The 19372-nt window shown below is 49.9% G+C and overlaps 1 protein-coding gene across 1 annotated transcript; it reads left to right on the forward strand.

Moving 5' to 3' along the window:
* The first annotated feature begins 4459 nt into the window (after positions 1 to 4459).
* On the forward strand, positions 4460 to 10972 carry CPXM1 (carboxypeptidase X, M14 family member 1). Its single transcript, XM_022592968.3, has 14 exons — positions 4460 to 4752; positions 6041 to 6202; positions 6390 to 6499; positions 6606 to 6745; positions 6851 to 6941; positions 7568 to 7718; positions 7803 to 7891; positions 8219 to 8342; positions 8430 to 8626; positions 8714 to 8893; positions 8978 to 9275; positions 9452 to 9591; positions 10245 to 10347; positions 10449 to 10972. The coding sequence occupies exons 1-14, from the start codon at positions 4581 to 4583 to the stop codon at positions 10685 to 10687; spliced, it is 2196 nt and encodes a 731-aa protein (XP_022448676.2). The 5' UTR covers positions 4460 to 4580; the 3' UTR covers positions 10688 to 10972.
* Positions 10973 to 19372: the final 8400 nt, after the last annotated feature.

Genomic DNA, 19372 nt, shown 5'->3' on the forward strand with positions numbered 1-19372 from the left:
GTATGAGGGCTTCTCATTGCAGTGGCTTCTCCTGTTGCAGAGCACGGGCTCTAGGCGCGTGGGCTTCAGTAGTTGTGGCACACGGGCTCAGCTACTCTGCAGCATGTGGGATCCTCCGGGAACAGGGCTCGAACCCATGTCCCCTGCATTGGAAGGCAGATTCTTAACCACTGCGCCACCAGGGAAGTCCCTATCTGCTGTTTTTAGACATATGCAAAATGTTTAGTTCTGTTGGAAGCTTTGGGATTGAATTAGCAACTAGTGCCTTGAAAACCAAGCAAATGATAAAACAAAGTAATTGCTAACTCCAGGGAACAAAAAAAGTTGAACAATAATCTTTACATGGTCATAATATAAGCACTGAATATTGACTCCAGTGATTTAGTTCTTTTGGGAGGATGGCAGGAGGAAATGTGTACGTGTATTTTGGTGTATGTTGGGGGGAGGGGTGGTAGGAAAGCTAAATCCTTAATTCCATAGCAGGAAATCCACAGATAACATCTAAACATAAAAATCCAAGAAATAGCAATAGAAGCATAAAGGTAAATACAAGAAGGAATAACAAACAGAACTAAAAGTGGTTGACTTGAGAATAGAGAAGCATAGAGAAGAATCTTCTGTTACAGGCCTATATGTGATTTACCTTTAAAATTATATTCTGCATGGACTTCCCTGGTGGTCCAGTGAGTAAGACTCCACACTCCCAATGCAGGGGACCCAGGTTTGATCCCTGGTTGGGGAACTAGATCCTGCATGCATGCCACAACTAAGACTCCGCATGCTGCAACTAAGAAGTCTGCATGCTGCAACTGAAAATCCTGCCTGCCTCAACTAAGACCTGGTGTACCCAAAATAAATAAATAAATATATATTTTTAAAGGGTCTTAAAAATTATATTCTGTAGTATTCCGATTAAAATGATTTCATTTAAAACAAGCAAATCAATATAGGGTCCTTTGGTGGAGATCAGGAATATACCCTCCCAGGATGAATGAAATACCAATTTCCTAATGTTACGTGGATGTCCTCATATGGCTTGAGATAAAATTTCCAGTAACAGCATCAAACACCATCAAACTCAGAAAGCTGTGAATCTCATGCATTTTAGATGGAGTTGCTCTAAACCTCCACCTAATGCTTCTCAGCCCACCTGAATCTCCTAGGGTTGAATCCTCTGGGGATCTTTTTAAAATGCAGATTCTGATATAGTAGGTCTCAGCAGGGATTCTGCATTTCTAACAAGCTCCCAGGGGTTGCTGATGCTGTTGGACCTCGGCCACACTTTGAGGAATAAGGCTCTAGAAGACATTGATGTACAAAAGAGAGATAGCTGGGGGAGGTAGTGGTGAGGGGAGACGGGCACGTGGGGAGATGCTTCTAGGTGCCACAGGAGTCCCCATCAAAGCTCACCTGCATCATAGGGAGAGCACTTAGTGGGGAGTGAGTACCAGGGACAGGAGATTAGGAGGCACAGAGAGGCAGCAGATTTGCCTACTTCTCAATTTGTACAGCCAGACACATAGCCTCCTCTCTTCTCTTGATAATGTTTTATTCCATCTGCATATGTGGGAGCAAGAGGACTGTGTTAAGCTGTTTCCCTACCTTTAATTCATCTGGTAGTGGCCCCCAAGAACCACATATTATCTCACTTCACAGCAACCCAAAGAGGAAGATATTATTGTTCCCATTTTACAGATGAGAAAACTGAGGCTCGGAGAGGTAAAATTACCGCCCAAGGATACGCAAACAAAATGAACAGCAGAAGTAGGATGTGACATTAAGCCTGTGTGGCACCAAAGTCATCTATCGTCTCTGCCTCCAGCCACCTGACCACAGTGGGGAGCAACCAGGAGAGTCCCAGACCATCCCTTAAGCCAAAATCCCTTTGAGGCAGGTATCTCCACCCAGTCCAGCTCAGTCTTGCTCATTTGTGCTTTGCAACATAACCTTGCTCTCGGGAGGCCACGAAAAAGCCTCCACCTGGCTCCCAGGGCTAGAGATCTGGCTGTGCAAGTACCTGCACCCTGGAAGCCGCCACCTCTACACCCTGCTTCTGGACTTGGTGCCTTTGCAGCTCTAGGCAACCAAATGGCAAGGGCCAAAGGCAGCAGCTGAGCAGGGAGAACAGGAGGGATGAGCAAGTTAGAAGGTGCGTGAGAAGGTGGGAGATTGGTGGGAGATGGCCAGCATGCCCCGTCCCACCAGTCTCTTTGGGGGCAGGTCTCCCAGTTCATTGCTGGCCAACTCCTTTCCTGTAAAACCTGGCACTGTTGAGGAGGCCAGCTTCCCTCCAGCCCTGCTGGGTTCCCTCTAACCTTGAACATATTATACACATACTTTTTGAGCACTGACTAGAGACCAAGCACTGTTCTAGGCCCTGAGGTACAGCTGTGAACATTTGGGCGCAAAAGGCTCTTGTGGGGTTGCTTACCTTCTGCTGGGTGGGAGTGGGGACCCAGACAAAGAACACATAATAAATAACACAAGATATATTCAGAGAGGGTTGAGTACCTTGAATCAATAACAAAACAGAGTGAGAGGCTGGAGTTTACTTTTGTCAGAATGGTCAGGGAAGTAAGTAACATTGAAAGGCCATCTGAGTGATAGGATACAAACTTGGTGAACCAGTGCAAAGGCCCTGAGGCTGGATGGGGCTGGTGCATTGGAGGAACAGCTAGAATGCCTGTGTGGCTGGAGAGATATGAGCCAGGGGGAGAACACAGGGAGATGAGGTGGGAAAGCTGTGGGTGGGGAAGAACATTTTCAGGAATAGCCTGGAAGGTGAGCGCACTAGGACAATTTGGCTGCGGTGTAGGGAAGGGCTTGGAGGAGGTGGGAGTCTCAGGAGGCTGACCTGTCCTAGCCAGGTTCTGCCCCGACCCTCTCGCACCACTCTGTGAAACTTGGATGAGGGTGGGGCCCGGGAAGTGGGCAGACTGGGTTTTGGCGGGAGGTGGAGTAGTCCTCAGGACTCGTACAGACCCGCTTCTAGCTCCACAGAGCCTCTCGCTGCCTCCCACCTCTGCGAAGCCTGGGGCCGCAGTACCGTCTTTCTGCCGCTGACTCGGCCCGGCGCTTCAGGGACCCTCCGCTTCGGCATGCCTTCCTTGAATTTTTCTAGATCCTCCTCTGGTGACTGGGACCCGGCAGTAGTGTCCAGGCGGGGCGCTCTAAGGCGGGAGCAGGACCCGCGGGGGCCCTGTCCCAGTTACCCCCTTTCGGGGGTTCTCTACCCAGAGCGCATGGGGTGGACCAAATGCCTTGAGGAGCTCCGGGACTCGAGTCTATGAGATCGTTCTTACTGGGGGTGGGTCTCAGTTCCAGGAGCGCATATTCCTTTCGAGAGATCCGACGAGATTGGTGCTGACACGCTGATTTAGGGTAATTCAAATTCTTCACGTGGGTAGTGACCTTGCAGAAAACATTTGCTCAGGGGCCCCGCGCACTCCGGAGGATTCCCGGCCACCTCTGGGCATCTCTTCTTACTTGGGGATGGCAGTGTCTCCCCGGCGGGATCCTTGCAAAGGCAAAGCCCCGGCCAGAGGCGCACAGTGGACGAATGCCTTCCTTCTGGGGAGGCGACCCTGGTGTGGGGGAGCCAAAGGGGACCTCGGAGGGGGATGGGGAGGGTCCTGCGCTCTGGAATCCCGGGGTCGGAGGTGGTCCCGAAGACACAGACCCAGGGCTGCCGGCTCCCAGAGGAGAGTGAGGCGGGGGAGGGCAGAACATGCATCAGCCTCGCCCTCCACCCCCTGCCCCAGCCCGCTGGGCATAGGCTCAGACGCCTCTACTCGGATTATGTAACCCCGGAACGTGGCAGCCGGGTGAGCAAAGGAGAGGAGGCTGGGGAAAGGAAGAAGAGAGGAGAGGCGGGGCGCCGCGGTGGGGGGAGGGTGGGAAGCACCGCCTCTAGCTGGGCCCCTTGGGTGTCCTTCAGAAGAATTCCTGGAGAGCCAGCCCTCCCCCACCCCGTACCCCAGCCGCCGCCTCAGTTTCTTCTCACCCTTCTTTCCGTCCCACCCGTCCTGGCAGGGGGTTCTGACTGGATAGATTTCCCTCTCGGGTTGTAGTTTCCTCCCCAAAGTTCTCGGCTTCGCTACCTAGGCTAAGTCAATTAGCCGCCCTGAGCCTCAGTTTACCAGTTTGTAAGATGAGATTTGTCTGAGATGCCACGGGTAAAGCGCCTGGCACGGGGCATGGTACACAGTAAGTGCCCACTGTGGGACAGGCGCACAGGATCGCGTGGAATCCAGGGTGCAGGGTCTTTGCCGAGAGAGGATAATATGTGGTTAGGTGCGGGCGGCTGGGGCGCGGGGCAGAGAGGGAGGGGGAGGGTCGGCGGGTGCGGAGACCCTGGGCTGCAGCCCTGGCCCCTCCCCGCCCCTGCCTTCCTCTCCCCTCCCCTGCCTACCCCTCGGCTCCAGGGTCCGAGGCCAACTAGCGGGCTGTGGGCGTGTCGAAGGCCGCAGGGGGCGTGCGGCGGCGGCAGGAAGGGGCGGGGGGCTCCCGAGCCCCAGCAGGAAGAGGCGAACCCACCGGCCATCGCGGGACGAGCGCGTGTCCTCGCTTTGGACCCAGCCATGTGGGGTCTCCTGCTCGCCTTGGCCACCTTCGCGCCTGCCGTCGGGGTGAGTCTGGGGGCGTCCGGCGCCTCGGTGCTGGGCCTGGCGTCGCCCGCGACCACCGAGGCCCCGGTCTCGACCCCGGCCCCGCGTAGCAGCCAGGCAGAGCTGTCCTCAGGGAACAAGAACGGTGAGCTCCCGACCCACGGCCCGCTTCTTCCGCGGGCCGGTTGTCCCACTCCTCCGCCCCCCGTGTGGCGACCCCTCCCCAGCACGCGCACACACACCACACACACGCCACACACGCCACACTCCGTGCCCAGCCCCTGTGTGGCGACCCTTCCCCACGCACACACGCTCCCTGCCCGGTACAATGGCTGCTGAGTCAGCAGCCCCAGTTCCCTGCCAAACCAAGTCAGCAGTCCTGGGACAGGAACCAGTTGGATGCTGCCTCTTCCAGCCCCAAACTTTCCCTTTTCACAGATGAGGAAACTGAGGCCAGAGCCAGGAGGAGGGGAGAAAGAGGTGCAGACAAAGGAGGAGGGTGCAGAGCAAGACTGAGGGCAGGGCGTGGAAGGAAAGAACCGAGGAAGGGAAGAAGAGCTCTCTGCCAGGATGAACGCGGCACTGCCTGGGGAAGGGAGGGGGAAGGCTGCCTGACTTCCCACCTTTTCAGATGTGGGAGTAAGAGGAGGAAAGCAAGGAGATTGGCAGCCTAGGAGGGCTTCTTGGGAGAGGCAAGTGGAACTGGTCCTGAAGGGTATCTCTGAATTAGGAAGAGCTGAAGAGGAGGGCAGCCAAGAAGGAAACAGTCTGTGCAAAGGCACAGGGTACCTAACACAAAAATGTACAGCATGTTCTAGGGGCATCTGTGGAGCTAGGCTGGGTGGGGAACTAGTGGCACCTGCCCTGTGCAATGAATGCTTTGTACTGAAGGGCAGGCAGGGCAGGGGTCCAGCTCTGGAAGGCCTGAGCACCCGGGCAGACATGGATTTGAGGACAGGACATCTCAGCTCAGACGGCAAACAATGATGGAGGTGGTACAGAGGCTTTGGGGCATGAGACCGAGTCTGGAGCTAAGGAAGGCTCCTTGAAGTGTATCTGGGCTGGGATGCAAAGGAAGAATGGGAATTAGGCAATAAAATCAAAGGTGGTGGATCACAGGGAAGGGGACAGCCGGGCAAAGAAGGAGTTAAAAAACCAAATTCAGCTCTTTGGAGTAAGCAGATCGTTCCTAGTGGCAGTGTAGCTCTCTATTGGTGAGGGCCAAGCCGTCAGAGGGGAGAAGGAATCAAGGATGTGGCTGGGGAGGTAGGTTGGGGGTCAGCCTGTGGGCCTTTAAGTCCATGCCAATGTTCTTGGATATGTGTGGTGGGGCCTGTTGTGGACTTGCAGGCTTTCTTGGGCTGGCAGACCTCTCCATCTGGGGCTTTGTGTCATCCTTTCCCTCCCTGGTGCTCTGCCTCCTTGGTCCCCAGGGACCTCAGAACAGCATGTCCGGATTCGAGTCATCAAGAAGAAGAAGATCATCATGAAGAAGCGAAAGAAGCTAACTCCCCCCCGACCCCCGGTGACTGCCAGGGCTTCAGTGACCACCAGCCCTGCAAGGACCCTTGACCTCCCCGAGAAGCAAGAACCAGGTACCACCGTTTCAGGGGCCCTGCCCAGACTTGCAGTCTCTGGGGCACAAACTAATGTAGCTCTTGGTCTCCTGGGCATAGACATGCCCCCAGCCTGTCCAACACACTGGCAAGCTTAGGCTCAGCTTCCTATGTGCCCTGACCACTCTTTCTCTGGTCCCATTTTACTGCTCTGTCCCTGTCCCAGACTGTCCCCCTTTGGGCCTGGAGTCCCTGCGAGTTTCAGATAACCAGCTTGATGCATCTAGCAGCCAGTCCTTTGGTCTTGGACCACACCGAGGACGGCTCAACATCCAGGTCAGCAAGGCAACCCCTACGACCTGCTTACTTGCCCTCCCACCTTCGGTTAAGGTTTACCCCATACTGCCTACCTGGTTGTGATTACTATGTCCTGTGCCCACAGTCAGGCCTGGAGGATGGTGATCTTTTTGATGGTGCCTGGTGTGCCGAGCAGCAGGATGCCGAGCCATGGCTTCAGGTGGATGCTAGGCACCCCACCCACTTCTCAGGCATTATCACACAGGGCAGGAACTCCATCTGGAGGTGAGGCAGGATATCTCCAGACCAGGGAAGTCATGGGCAGACTCAGGAGGACTGGGGTGGGAGTCCTGGGAGCCACCCATCATCTCTACCCATCTTTCCTGCCAGGTATGACTGGGTCACATCATACAAGGTCCAGTTCAGCAATGACAGTCTTACCTGGTGGGGGAGTAAGAATCGCAGCAGTGGGATGGACGCGGTGAGAGGTCCCATGGTGGCTGGGGCCCTCTATGCTGAGAGTTGGGCTCCTGGCCCACTGTAGGGTGCTGGGCTGGGCTGGGGCTCCTCTGAGGACAAGGAACAGGTGTCCACTTGGGCATCCCAGGAGAAGGGGGGTTGTTGTCAGGATGGGTGGCACCCAGCAGACAGCCTTGGGAGGCAGGCTGCTTTGGATGCCTGTATCCTCCCCCAATCCTTCCTCCATGCCACAGCCTCCTGCTGGAACACCCTTTCTGGTGATGGGCCCCTGGTCCTTGCATCACTTCTCACCTCCTCATAGCTCTGGCTTCCCCATCTCAATGACCCCTTTTTACCCCAGGCTACAGTGTGGGGTCCTGGCCACCTCTAGGATTGGCTGCTCCTGAGTCACATGGCCATATTGGTCTAATGAGCTGTGACCAAAATGGAAAGTGTGGCTGCCTAGGGCTGCCTGCTGGCAAAGGCTGTGGGCAGCGGTCTGTGTTTGACACAGTGGTCAAGTCTCCAGCTGAGCCTACCGGGGTGGATTTTTCAGTGAGCTCAGCGGCCTGAGCTCCTTCCCTGGGCCCTCCGCCAGGCTGGCTGCTGGGGTTCAAGCCACCCTTACAAAGAACTTGATGCCCCCAGGTATTTCCTGCCAATTCGGACCCAGAGACACCAGTGCTGAACCTCCTGCCTGAGCCGCAGGTGGCCCGTTTCATTCGCCTGCTGCCCCAGACCTGGCTCCAGGGAGGTGCATCCTGCCTCCGGGCAGAGATCCTGGCCTGTCCAGTCTCAGGTGGGCTGTAAGACAAGGGTTGGATGGGCAGGGCGCACCCTCCACTGGGAACTCCCCCTTTATTGGGAACTCATTCTCTACCAGATCCTAATGGTCTGTTCCCTGAGGTCCCTGTGCTGGGATCCTCCGACACACTGGACTTCCGGCATCATGATTATAAAGCCATGAGGAAGGTAACCCCTATGACCCAGGAGGGAGGATCTGCCCATCTCAGGTCCTCCGCCTACCAGGGCATAACTGGCTATGATTGCCCTCATGTCCACCCTCATCTCACCCTCCTGTTGACCCCTAAACTGCCCCAGTTTCCCTTGTTATGGCGCCTCCCTTATTCTGACCCTTCCTTCTGGTCTGCTGCTGCCCACTCCTGTACTGTGCCATGGTGTCCCCATCTGTATGGGCCACCACAAGCTTTTGAAGTCCTTCCGTGGCCACATGTGGTCTGACCCCTGGGTCTGATCCTCCCATGCCCTGCACCGTGGGAGGTGCACTCCGCCCCCCAGCTGATGAAGCAGGTGAACGAGCAGTGCCCCAACATCACCCGCGTCTACAGCATCGGGAAGAGCCACCAGGGCCTGAAGCTGTATGTGATGGAAATGTCGGACCAGCCTGGGGAGCATGAGCTGGGTACTGGCAGGTGGGGTGGGAGAGGTGGGCACAGTGGCGGGGAGGGGCAGGGGCACGAGCCAGTTGCGAGCACCTGTGTGCTCCCAGGAGAGCCTGAGGTGCGCTACGTGGCCGGCATGCATGGGAATGAGGCCCTGGGGCGGGAGTTGCTCCTGCTCCTAATGCAGTTCCTGTGCCGTGAGTACCTGAGAGGGGACCCGCGGGTGACCCGGCTGCTCACCGAGACGCGCATTCACCTGCTGCCCTCCATGAACCCTGACGGCTATGAGACTGCCTTCCGCCGGGTAGGCCACTTGGCCCGAGGGCCAGCCTGCTCCTTCTGTCGTGGTGCCCGGAGCCTGCTTGGCTTGAACAAACTTCGTCCCTGGCAGGGCTCGGAGCTGGTGGGCTGGGCAGAGGGCCGCTGGAACCATCAGGGCATTGACCTTAACCATAATTTTGCTGACCTCAACACACCACTGTGGGAAGCAGAGGATGATGGGCTGGTGCCTGACACTGTCCCCAACCATCACCTGCCACTGCCTACTTACTACACCCTGCCCAATGCCACTGTGAGTATTCTGGGGGCAGTGGTGGAGGGCCACCCTAGGGGCCTTTGTCTCTGTCTCCCACCCCCCTGACCTGCCCTTGTCCAGGTGGCTCCTGAAACGCGGGCAGTGATCAAGTGGATGGAACGGATCCCTTTTGTGCTAAGTGCCAACCTCCACGGGGGTGAGCTCGTGGTGTCCTATCCCTTCGACATGACTCGGACTCCGTGGGCTGCCCGTGAACTCACGCCCACCCCAGATGAGGCAGTGTTTCGCTGGCTCAGCACTGTCTATGCTGGCACTAATTGGGCAATGCAGGACCCAGATCGCCGACCCTGCCACAGCCAGGACTTCTCCTCGTATGGCAACATCATCAACGGGGCTGACTGGCACACAGTTCCTGGGAGTATGTGCCCAAGGGTGGGGTTAGCTCCGTCCCCATAACTCTGCCCAATAAGACAGTCTGCTCTCACATAACCACTGGTGTCAACTGTCACCAGGAAGTGTCTCCCAGAGGAGGGCACCAGGAGGGCAGGGCTTCCATCCCGCCCCTTTAGGCTCCAGTGTCTGTGGTACCCCTAGGCATGAATGACTTCAGCTACCTACACACCAACTGCTTTGAGGTCACTGTGGAGCTGTCCTGTGACAAGTTCCCTCACGAGAACGAGCTGCGCCAGGAGTGGGAGAACAACAAAGATGCCCTTCTCACCTACCTGGAACAGGTCGGACCTGAATCCCCCCTGTGCCCAGCCTGCCCGAGTCACTCCTGACTGGTCTCTTCTCCATGTTGATGCACCTCCCAATAGGGAACTGAGCCTAAGGTCAGGCTGAGCATTCTGACTCACAGGTGCCATGGGTCACACTCACTCAGCATCAGATTGACTTGGAGGGATACAGGACAGGAATCACAGTTTGCCAGCGGGGTGGCGTAAGACATTGTTAGCGGGTGGGAATAGACCTGACAGCAGTCCAGGCAATTGTCCATAGAGCTGATCCAGAGCTGTTCTCAGAAAAGAGTCCAATTTTGCAAGTGCAGGAAATGCCCTGGCATAGACACTTCACTTTTCACGGAACTCATGTCCCTTGGAATGACTCCGTAAGTATAGTTTCCAAGAGTTCTAAAACACAAGGCCAATAACAAGAGTCACTGAACTCGGGAAAGTCCATAGATATGCCCTCCTGCCAGGCATTTATAGTTCTCCCAATCCAGATGCAATTTGTCGATCAGGAGATATTTTCACCAGAGTATTGTCACGTAGAAACAGAGTAGACGCACCACCTCTATCAAATTTGTGGGGAACAGAGCCAGAAAATGAACTGAAGGCCACGTTTTCACACAGAAGGAAAGGGGTTTTGATAACCTTTTCCCACACAGGTGCGCATGGGCATTGCCGGAGTTGTGAGGGACAAGGACACGGAGATTGGGATTGCTGATGCTGTCATTGCTGTGGATGGGATTAACCATGATGTAACAACGGGTGGGTGTGTCGGGGAGGGGGTGGGGGGAGGTGTGGGAGGCTTTAGCTGGGTCAGAAGCTGAGGACCACTGGACTCTGATCTTGCCTTTCACTCCTCTCAGCGTGGGGCGGGGATTATTGGCGCCTGCTGACCCCAGGGGACTATGTGGTGACTGCCAGTGCTGAGGGCTACCACGCAGCGACTCGGAACTGCCGGGTCACCTTTGAAGAGGGCCCTGTGCCCTGCAATTTCCACCTCACCAAGACTCCCAAACAGAGACTTCGAGAGCTGCTGGCAGCTGGGGCCAAGGTGCCCCCGGACCTTAGGAGGCGGCTGGAGCGACTGAGGGGACAGAATTAACACTAGCCGAAGAGTCCCAGAGCCTTGGGCAGGCTGGACCTGTCCAGAACTGAAGGAGGGGACACGGAGAGTTGGGAGGGAGGGACAAAGTAGGGGGAAAGATGCTCAGGCTCATTAAAGCTATTTGGCACCTCAGCCAGTCTTCCTGTGGTCTCTGTGTCCCGGGTCCTCCACCTGGGCCAGCCCTCAGCTTCCCCGATCCTATTCTGCACACACTTGCGTACTCTCATCAGTCGACTTCTGGAAAAATAGTGTGGAAAGCGGATCCCACCTGGGCTCTTCCTGAGCCAGGGCTTGATAGAGCACCTCTTCAACCCATCAACTTCTGTGGCAGACACCACTTGGTGCTGTGAAGCATTCTGTAAGCACCTGCTCAGCGCCACGCATGCAAGGAGTCAAGGATAAACAGTGCCCATCAACTTCCTGGGGCTCCCAGTCAAGAGAGGGGACAAGCGTGCCAAGGTGGACGCTGGCTGCTCTGGGAGCAGAGACTGGGGAGGTGTACACATGGGAGTGAAATACAGCGCTGCGGGTCAGTCAGGATGCAATAGAGGTGACGGTTCTCGAAGTTTAGGTGGGAGGCGGGTATGGTGTCGGGGTGTGGACAGGGACAGCTTCAAGGAGAAAACTAGAGAGAGAACAGCTGAGAGCATTTGGGTTTGCTTCACCAGCCATTTTGGAGAGTGTTGGTAAATGACAGCATTCGATTCATTTCTTTCAGACTGAAAGGGAAGTTATGTGTCGGTCATTATCTTGCCAGGAAAATAACCCACTCTAGATATTTCAAGAAGGGGAATTTAATGCTGGACATTGGGTATAAAGGTGTTGGAAGAGGGCTTCCCTGGTGGTGCAGTAGTTGAGAATCCACCTGCCAATGCAGGGGACACAGGTTCGAGCCCTGGTCCGGGAAGATCCCACATGCTGCAGAGCAGCTAGGCCCGGGCGCTACAACTACTGAGCCTGCGCTCTAGGGCCCGCAAGCCACAGCTACTGAGCCAATGCACCACAACTACTGAAGCCTGCACGCCTGGAGCCCATGCTTCACAACAAGAGAAGCCACTGCAATGAGAAGCCGGAGGACACAGCTAGAGAAAGCCCGCACGCAACAACGAAGACCCAACGCAGCCAAAAATAAAATTAAAAAAATATATATTCCAATGAATGAAACATACCAAATGTCAGTAATAAGCAAGACACATTCCTTTGGGAAAACTGTTAAAAAAAAAAATCCAGTCTGTATATGCAAATAAAGCAAGGAAATGCAGTCTTTAAAAAAAAAAAGATGTTGGAAGAGCTGGATGAGAAAAAGGGAGAAGGGAGTTTTACTTAGAAGTCAGGAAGCTGATAACACCCTTGGTTTGGGTTTTTTGTTTATTAGTATTGTTTGGCTGTTGGGTCTTTTTTGCTGTGCGCGGGCTTTCTCTAGTTGTGGCGAGTGGGGGCTACTCTTGAGGTGCGCGGGCTTCTCAGTGCGGTGGCTTCTCTTGTTGCGGAGCATGGACTGTAGGCGTGCGGGCTTCAGTAGTTGTGGCGCGCAGGCTTAGTTGCTCCGCGGCATGTGGGATCTTCCTGGACCAGGGCTCAAACCTGTGTCCCCTGCATTGGCAGGTGGATTCTTAACCACTGCGCCACGAGGGAAATCCTGGTCTGGTGTTTATAAGCCTGATGTTGGTGCTGGTGCTGGAGCCCACAATCACCTGTGGCCACCAGTAGCCAGCTGTGATCACTTGTGGTTGCCTGGTGTGGCTGGAGTCAGAAAGATTTCTCCCTTCCTTCCATTTTCTAATCTCCAACCTATGAAGTCCACTGGCAAAATCTAACTGTAACCTAGTTTGCAAAGAAGTCCACAAAATGTAGTTTCCAGGCACCTTAAGCCCCCTGCAATTCAGAGGAGAGCTTGCAAGGGCAGGAATGTGGCAAATACTAACAGGCAAACTATGGCACAAAGACATCCATGTAGCCTATTATGTAAGCTTTGCCTAGTGCTGGGCTGTTGTATTGTCTCTGCCTGTCTCTCATTTTCAATCTCAGATCACCATGAGGGATTTAGTACCACATCTCCCATCTCCCTGCTCCTTTTCTCCCCACCTCCAATGCTTCTTATAGAGCAAAACTTTTTCCAAAAAAAAAAAAATTTATTCATTGAAGTTTAATATATATAATTAGAAGTACACATAAGTGCACAGCTTATTGGCACAGTAAATTAGAAGACATGACTCGACTGTAATTACAACAAACTCTAAGTGTAAAGATACAGGCACCTTGAAAGTAAGAGGATAAAAAAAGGTGTATCATGCAACATTAATTAAAGGAAAGCAGGAGTGGCTATCTTAATATCAGATAAAGCTGACTTCAGGGCAAAGAAAATTACCAGAGACAGAAAGGGACATTATATAATGATATAACTGAACACAGCCAGCCTTGTCTGCTGGAAGTTTCCAGTGAATCTTTCCCTTCTCTCTTAGGTACCCTAGAAATAGCTAGTTCAGCATAACTGAAATGACATGTGAACTCAAGCTCTGAATTTCCCCCATTTCTAGTAAGACATTTCCCTGGCCAGCAAACTCCCTCTGTTACATAGTTGTCAAGGAATTCCAAGGTTCCTTCTACTTTCCTCATAAATATGCAAAGTGGCATGAAAATGGGGCCCCTCTCCTGCTCTTTTAACAGCGAGATCAGCCCTTCCTGGCCTAGCAAGCCATCTTTCGGATAATGGGACTTTGAGGCATTATATGCATGATCCCAGCTCTTTGCTGAGAAGTTCCCTCCAATAAACCCTTATTTGTATCTGTACCATGTGTCATTAGAGGTGTTTGTCTTTGCATTATGCTTGACATATATGACAAGATGAAGAACACTCAGCGTAATCTAGTAAAACTGAAGGCACACATGCCCCTATTCCTGGGTATACAATATATACTATAGGGAAACCCTTGCACATGTACAAAAAGATACGCGAATGCATATAGCAGCTTTAGTTACAGTAGGCTCTAATTGGAATCAACCCCCAAATCCATCAAGAGTAGATTGGAGGGCTTCCCTGGTGGCGCAGTGGTTGAGAGTCCGCCTGCCGATGCAGGGCCACGGGTTCGTGCCCCGGTCCGGGAAGATCCCACATGCCGCGGAGTGGCTGCGCCCGTGAGCCATGGCCACTGGGCCTGCACGTCCGGAGCCTGTGCTCCACAACGGGAGAGACCACAACAGTGAGAGGCCTGCGTACCGCAAAAAACAAAACAAAACAAAACAAAACAAAAACAACAAAAAAAAAGAGTAGACTGGAGAGTAAAATATGGTACATTTATACAATGGAATTTTATACAGGATGAAAACAAACAACCACTATACACAACATGGATGACTCACAAAAACAATTTTGAGTGAAATAAGCAAAGCACAAAAGGAAAATTATATTGTTTATGGATTGCATAAAATAATAAAAGCAAGGGTATGATTATGATAAAAGTTAGGATAGTGATTGATTCTGGGAAGATCAATGGAGCAACAGTCAAGGAGGAGAACATGGCAGGGGGTGGGGAGGCTCCTGAAGTGCTAGTAACATTTTTTTTCTTTACCTGATGAGAATCCTTTGGTGTTCACTTAAAAATATATGTTAAACTTTGTGTGAACATTTTATGTACTTAAAGTATCCATTTTCATTTATTAAAAATTTGCATATAATAAAATTCACTTTTTGGATGTACATTTCAATGAGTCATGCACAAAGGTGCTTGTAACCACCACCATAGACACAGACATAAAGAATTCACTTGTGCCATCCCTTGTATTCAGACTCTCCTCCCATCCCAACCCTAGGCAACCACTGATCATATTTCTGTTCTTACATCTTTGTTTTAGCTCAGTGAATTCTCAGCAGGATTAACCTAAAAAGCTCTACATCTAGACATATTATCAAACTGTCAAAAACCAAAGACAAAGAGAGAATCTTGAAAGTGGCAAGAGAGAAGCGACTCATCATGTACAAGGGACAAAAAAGAGATCTTTTGTCCACTTAAAAATTTGGGTGGTTTTCTTATTTTTGAGTTTTGAGAGTTGGATATAAGTCCTTTGTCTGATAAGTGACTTGCGAATATTTTCTCCAATCTCTTGCTTATCTTTTAATTCTCTTGCTAGTGTTCTTTGCAGAGAAGTTTTAAATTTTAAAAAGTTTAGTTTATCAATTTTTTCTTTTATAGGTGGTACTTTTGTGTGCTATCTGAGAATTCTTTGACTGACCAAAAATCATGAAGATATTTTTCCTATATTTTCTTCTGAGAGTTTTATAGTTTTACATATTACATTTAGGTTTATGATCCCTTTGAGTTAATTTTTATATATGTGAGATGTAAATTGAGGTGTTTTTTGTTTTTGTTTGTTTTTTAATCTTTTAAAATTTTTGGCTGTGTTTGGTCTTCATTGCAGTGCGTGGGCTTCAGTGGCTGCAGCACACGGGCTCAGTAGTTGTGGCACACTGGCCCTAGAGTGCGCAGTCTTCAGTAGCTGTGGCTCGAGGGCTCTAGAGAGCAGGCTCAGTAGTTGTGGCGCACGGGCTTAGTTGCTCTGAGGCATGTGGAATCTTCCCAGACCAGGGATCGAACCCATGTTTCCTGCACTGGCAGGCAGATTCTTAACCACTGCACCACCAGGGAAGTCCCTGTTTGTTTGTTTTTTGCATATGGAGGTCCAGTATTTTTACAGCACCTTTTGGTGAAAAGACTGTTCTTTCTCCATTGAAATGCCTTTATACCTTTGTTAAAAATCTGTTGACCGTATTGATATGGGTCTACTTCTGGAATTTTTAGTCCATTGCATTGGTATGCATCTATTCTTTCACCAATACCACACTGTCTTGACTACTGTAGTTTTATGATACATTTGGCAATTGGGTAGTATGCACATGAATGAAGAATGAAGAAATTCAAAAGAATGAAGAATGCAAAAGAATGAAGTTGCAAAAGAATGAATTTGGACTCTTACCTTATGTCATATACAAAAATTAACTCAAAATGTATCAAAAATCTAAACTTAAGAGTTAAAACTATAAAACTCCTAGAAGAAAAAGGAGAAATCTTCATGACATTCGGTTTGTCAATGATTTCTTGGATATGACATCAAAAGCACAAGCAACAAGGGAAAAAAGTAGATAAATTAGACTTCATAAAAGTTAAAAACTTGTGTGCATCAAAGAACACTGCAAAAGACTGAAAATATAACACACAGAATGGGAGAAAATATTTACAGAAGTTTAAATATCCAGAATACATAAAGAACCCCTACAACTCAACAACAAAACAAACTAATTCAAAAATGGGCAAAGGACTTGAATACATTTCTTCAAAGAAGATATACAAATGGCCAATAAGTACAGGAAAAGATGCTCAGCATCATTAGTCATTAGGGAAATGCAAATCAAAACCACAATAAGATAGCACTTCACACCCATTAAGATGGCTATTAGCAATAAAATGGAAAATAACAAGTTTTGGCAATGATGTGGAGAAATTGGAACACTTGTGTATTGCTAGTGGGAATGTAAAATATTACAGCTGCTGTGGAAAAGAGTTTAGTGTTTCCTCAAAAAGTTAAACATAGGGCTTCCCTGGTGGTGCAGTGGTTAAGAATCCGCCTGCCAATGCAGGGGACAAGGGTTCAATCCCTGGTCCGGGAAGATACCACATGCTGTGGAGCAACTAAGCCTGTGGGCCACAACTACTGAGCCTGTGCTCTGGAGCCCATGAACCACAACTACCGAAGCCTGCATGCCTAGAGCCTGTGCTCCGTAACAAGAGAAGCCACCGCAATGAGAAGACTGTGCACAGCAATGAAGAGTAGTCCCCACTCTCCACACCTAGAGAAAAGCCCGCGCACAGCAACGAAGACCCAACACAGCCAAAAATAAATAACTAAAATAAATAAATTTATTTTAATAAAGGCATAAAATATTTTTTTAAAAAACCAGAATTGCCAAATGACCCAGTAATTCCACTTCTATGTATATATCCAAAAAAATTTAAAGCAGGAACTCAAACAGATATGTGTACACCAATGTTCAGAGCAGCATTATTCACAATAGCCAAAAGGTAGACAAAATCCAAGTGTCCATCAAAAAATGAATGAATAAACAAAATGTAGTATACACACAATAGAATATTACTCAGCCATGAAAAGGAATGAAATTCTGATATGTGCCATTAAAGACAAAACTTGTTAGCAAAAAAACATTATGTTAAGTGAAATAAGCCAGACACAAAAGGACAAATATTATATGTTTCCATATAATACTTTTTTTTTTTTTTTTTTTTTTTGCGGTATGTGGGCCTCTCACTGTTGTGGCCTCTCCCATTGCGGAGCACAGGCTCCGGACGTGCAGGCTCAGCAGCCATGGCTCACGGGCCCAGCTGTCCCGCGGCATGTGGGATCCTCCCAGACTGGGGCACGAACTCGTGTCCCCTGCATCGGCAGGCGGACTCTCAACCACTGCGCCACCAGGGAAGCCCTCCATATAATTCTTATATGAGGTATCGGAAAAGGCAAATTCATAGAGACAGAAAGTGGAATAGAGGTTACTTCATACAACTCAATATCAAAAACAAACAAACAACCCGATTAAAAAATGGGCAGAAGAACTGAATAGACATTTTTCCAAAGAGGAAATGCAGATGGCCAACAGGCACATGAAAAGATGCTCACCATTGCTAATCATCAGGGAAATACAAATCAAAACCACAATGAGATATCACCTCACGCCTGTCAGAATGGCCATCATAGAAAAGAACATAGGGCTTCCCTGGTGGCGCAGTGGTTGAGAGTCCACTTGCCGATGCAGGGACGCAGGTTCGTGCCCCGGTCCAGGAAGATCCCACATGCCGCGGGACAGCTGGGCCCGTGAGCCATGGCTGCTGAGCCTGCACGTCCGGAGCCTGTGCTCCGCAATGGGAGGGGCCACAACGGTGAGAGGCCCGCGTAACGCAAAACAAACAAAACAAACAAACAAACAAAAAAGAACATAAATAGCTAATGTTGGTGAGGATGTGGAGAAAAGGGAACCCTCGTACACTGCTGGTGGCAATGTAAGTTGGTGCAGCCACTGTGGAAAACATTATGGAGGTTTCTCAAAAAACTGAAAATAGAACTACCATATGACCCAGCATTTCCACTCTTGAGTATACATCTGAAAAAACCAAAAACACTAATTTGAAAAGACACATGCACCCCAATGTTCATAGCAGCAGCATTTACAATTGCCAAGACATGAAACCAAATTAAGTGAATGGATAAAGATGTGGTATGTATATATACAATGGAATACTACTCAGCCATAAAAAAGAACAAAATTTTGCCATTTGCAGCAGCATAGTTGGACTTGGAGGGCATTATGCTAAGTGAAATAAGTCAGAGAAAGATAAATACTGTATGATATCACTTATATGTGGAATCTAAAAAATATAACAAACTAGTGAATATGGCATAAAAGAAGCAGACTCAGAGATACAGAGAACAAACTAGTGGTTACCACTGGGAGGGGGAGGGGCATTATAGAGGTTGGTGAGTGAGAGGTACAAACTATTGGGTGTAAGATAGGCTCAAGGATGTACTGTACAACATGGGGAAATCAACCAATATTTTATAATAACTGTAAATGAAAAGTAACCTTTAAAAATTGTATAAAAGTTAAAGAAATTTTAAAGGAAAAAAAAGAGTAGAGATTACTAAGGATTGGGGGTAAGGGGAATGGGGAGTTATAACTTAATGGGTACATGTTTCTGTTTGGGATGATGAAAAAGGTCTAGAAATAGATAGCACTTCCAGCATTACAACATTGTGAATGTATTTGATGTCACTGATTGTACACTTAAAAATGATTACAATGCTAAATTTTACCACAATTAAAAAACTAAATTAAAAAAACCCTACAGAGACTTCCCTGGTGGTCCAGTGGTTAAGACTCCACGCCCCCAGTGCAGGGGGCGTGGGTTCAATCCCTGGTCGGGGAACTAAGATTCCACATGCTGTGTGATGTGGCCAAAAGATTAAAAAAAAAAAAAAAAAAGATGTTAAAAAAAAAACCTACAAAAAAGTGGTTAATGTGAATCCTACATCTTTGTTTTTCTTCTTTTTTAAATTTATTTACTTTTTTAAATTTATTTATTTAGTTTTGGCTGTGTTGGGTCTTTGTTGCTGCATGTGGGCTTTCTCTATTTGCGGTGAGCAGGGGCCACTCCTCCTTGCGGTGCACGGGCTTCTCACTGCGGTGGCTTCTCCTGTTGCGGAGCACAGGCTTCAGTAGTTGTCACATGCAGGCTCAGTAGCTGTGGCTTGCGGTCTCTAGAGTGCAGGCTCAGTAGTTGTGGTGCATGGGCCTAGTTGCTCCACGGCATGTGGGATCCTCCCGGACAAGGGCTTGAACCTGCGTCCCCTGCATTGGCAGGCGGATTCCCAACCACTGCGCCACCAGGGAAGCCCTGTTTTTCTTTTTCAAAATTGTTTTGGCTATTCTAGTTTCTTTACCTTTCTATATACATTTTATTTAAAATTATTTTTAATGTTTATTTATTTAGGCTGCACTAGATCTTATTTGCAGCATGCGGGATCTAGTTCCCTGACCAGGGTTGGAACCCGGGCCCCCTGCACTGGGGGAGCGTGGAGTCTTACCCACTGGATCAGGAGGGAAGTCCCTATATACATTTT

The sequence above is a fragment of the Delphinapterus leucas genome, chromosome 15, assembly GCF_059928025.1.
Source record: "Delphinapterus leucas isolate spDelLeu-1000000601 "Yukka" chromosome 15, BTC_Dleu_Yukka2, whole genome shotgun sequence".
NCBI lineage: Eukaryota > Metazoa > Chordata > Mammalia > Artiodactyla > Monodontidae > Delphinapterus > Delphinapterus leucas.

Bases quoted from the DNA above. Each gene is read 5' to 3' on its own strand.
- CPXM1 (XM_022592968.3), top strand. From the start codon at position 4,581: ATGTGGGGTCTCCTGCTCGCCTTGGCCACCTTCGCGCCTGCCGTCGGG. The intron at 6,942-7,567 runs GTGAGAGGTCCC...TGATGCCCCCAG, and splicing joins GCAGCAGTGGGATGGACGCG to GTATTTCCTGCCAATTCGGA. The intron at 10,348-10,448 runs GTGGGTGTGTCG...CACTCCTCTCAG, and splicing joins TAACCATGATGTAACAACGG to CGTGGGGCGGGGATTATTGG.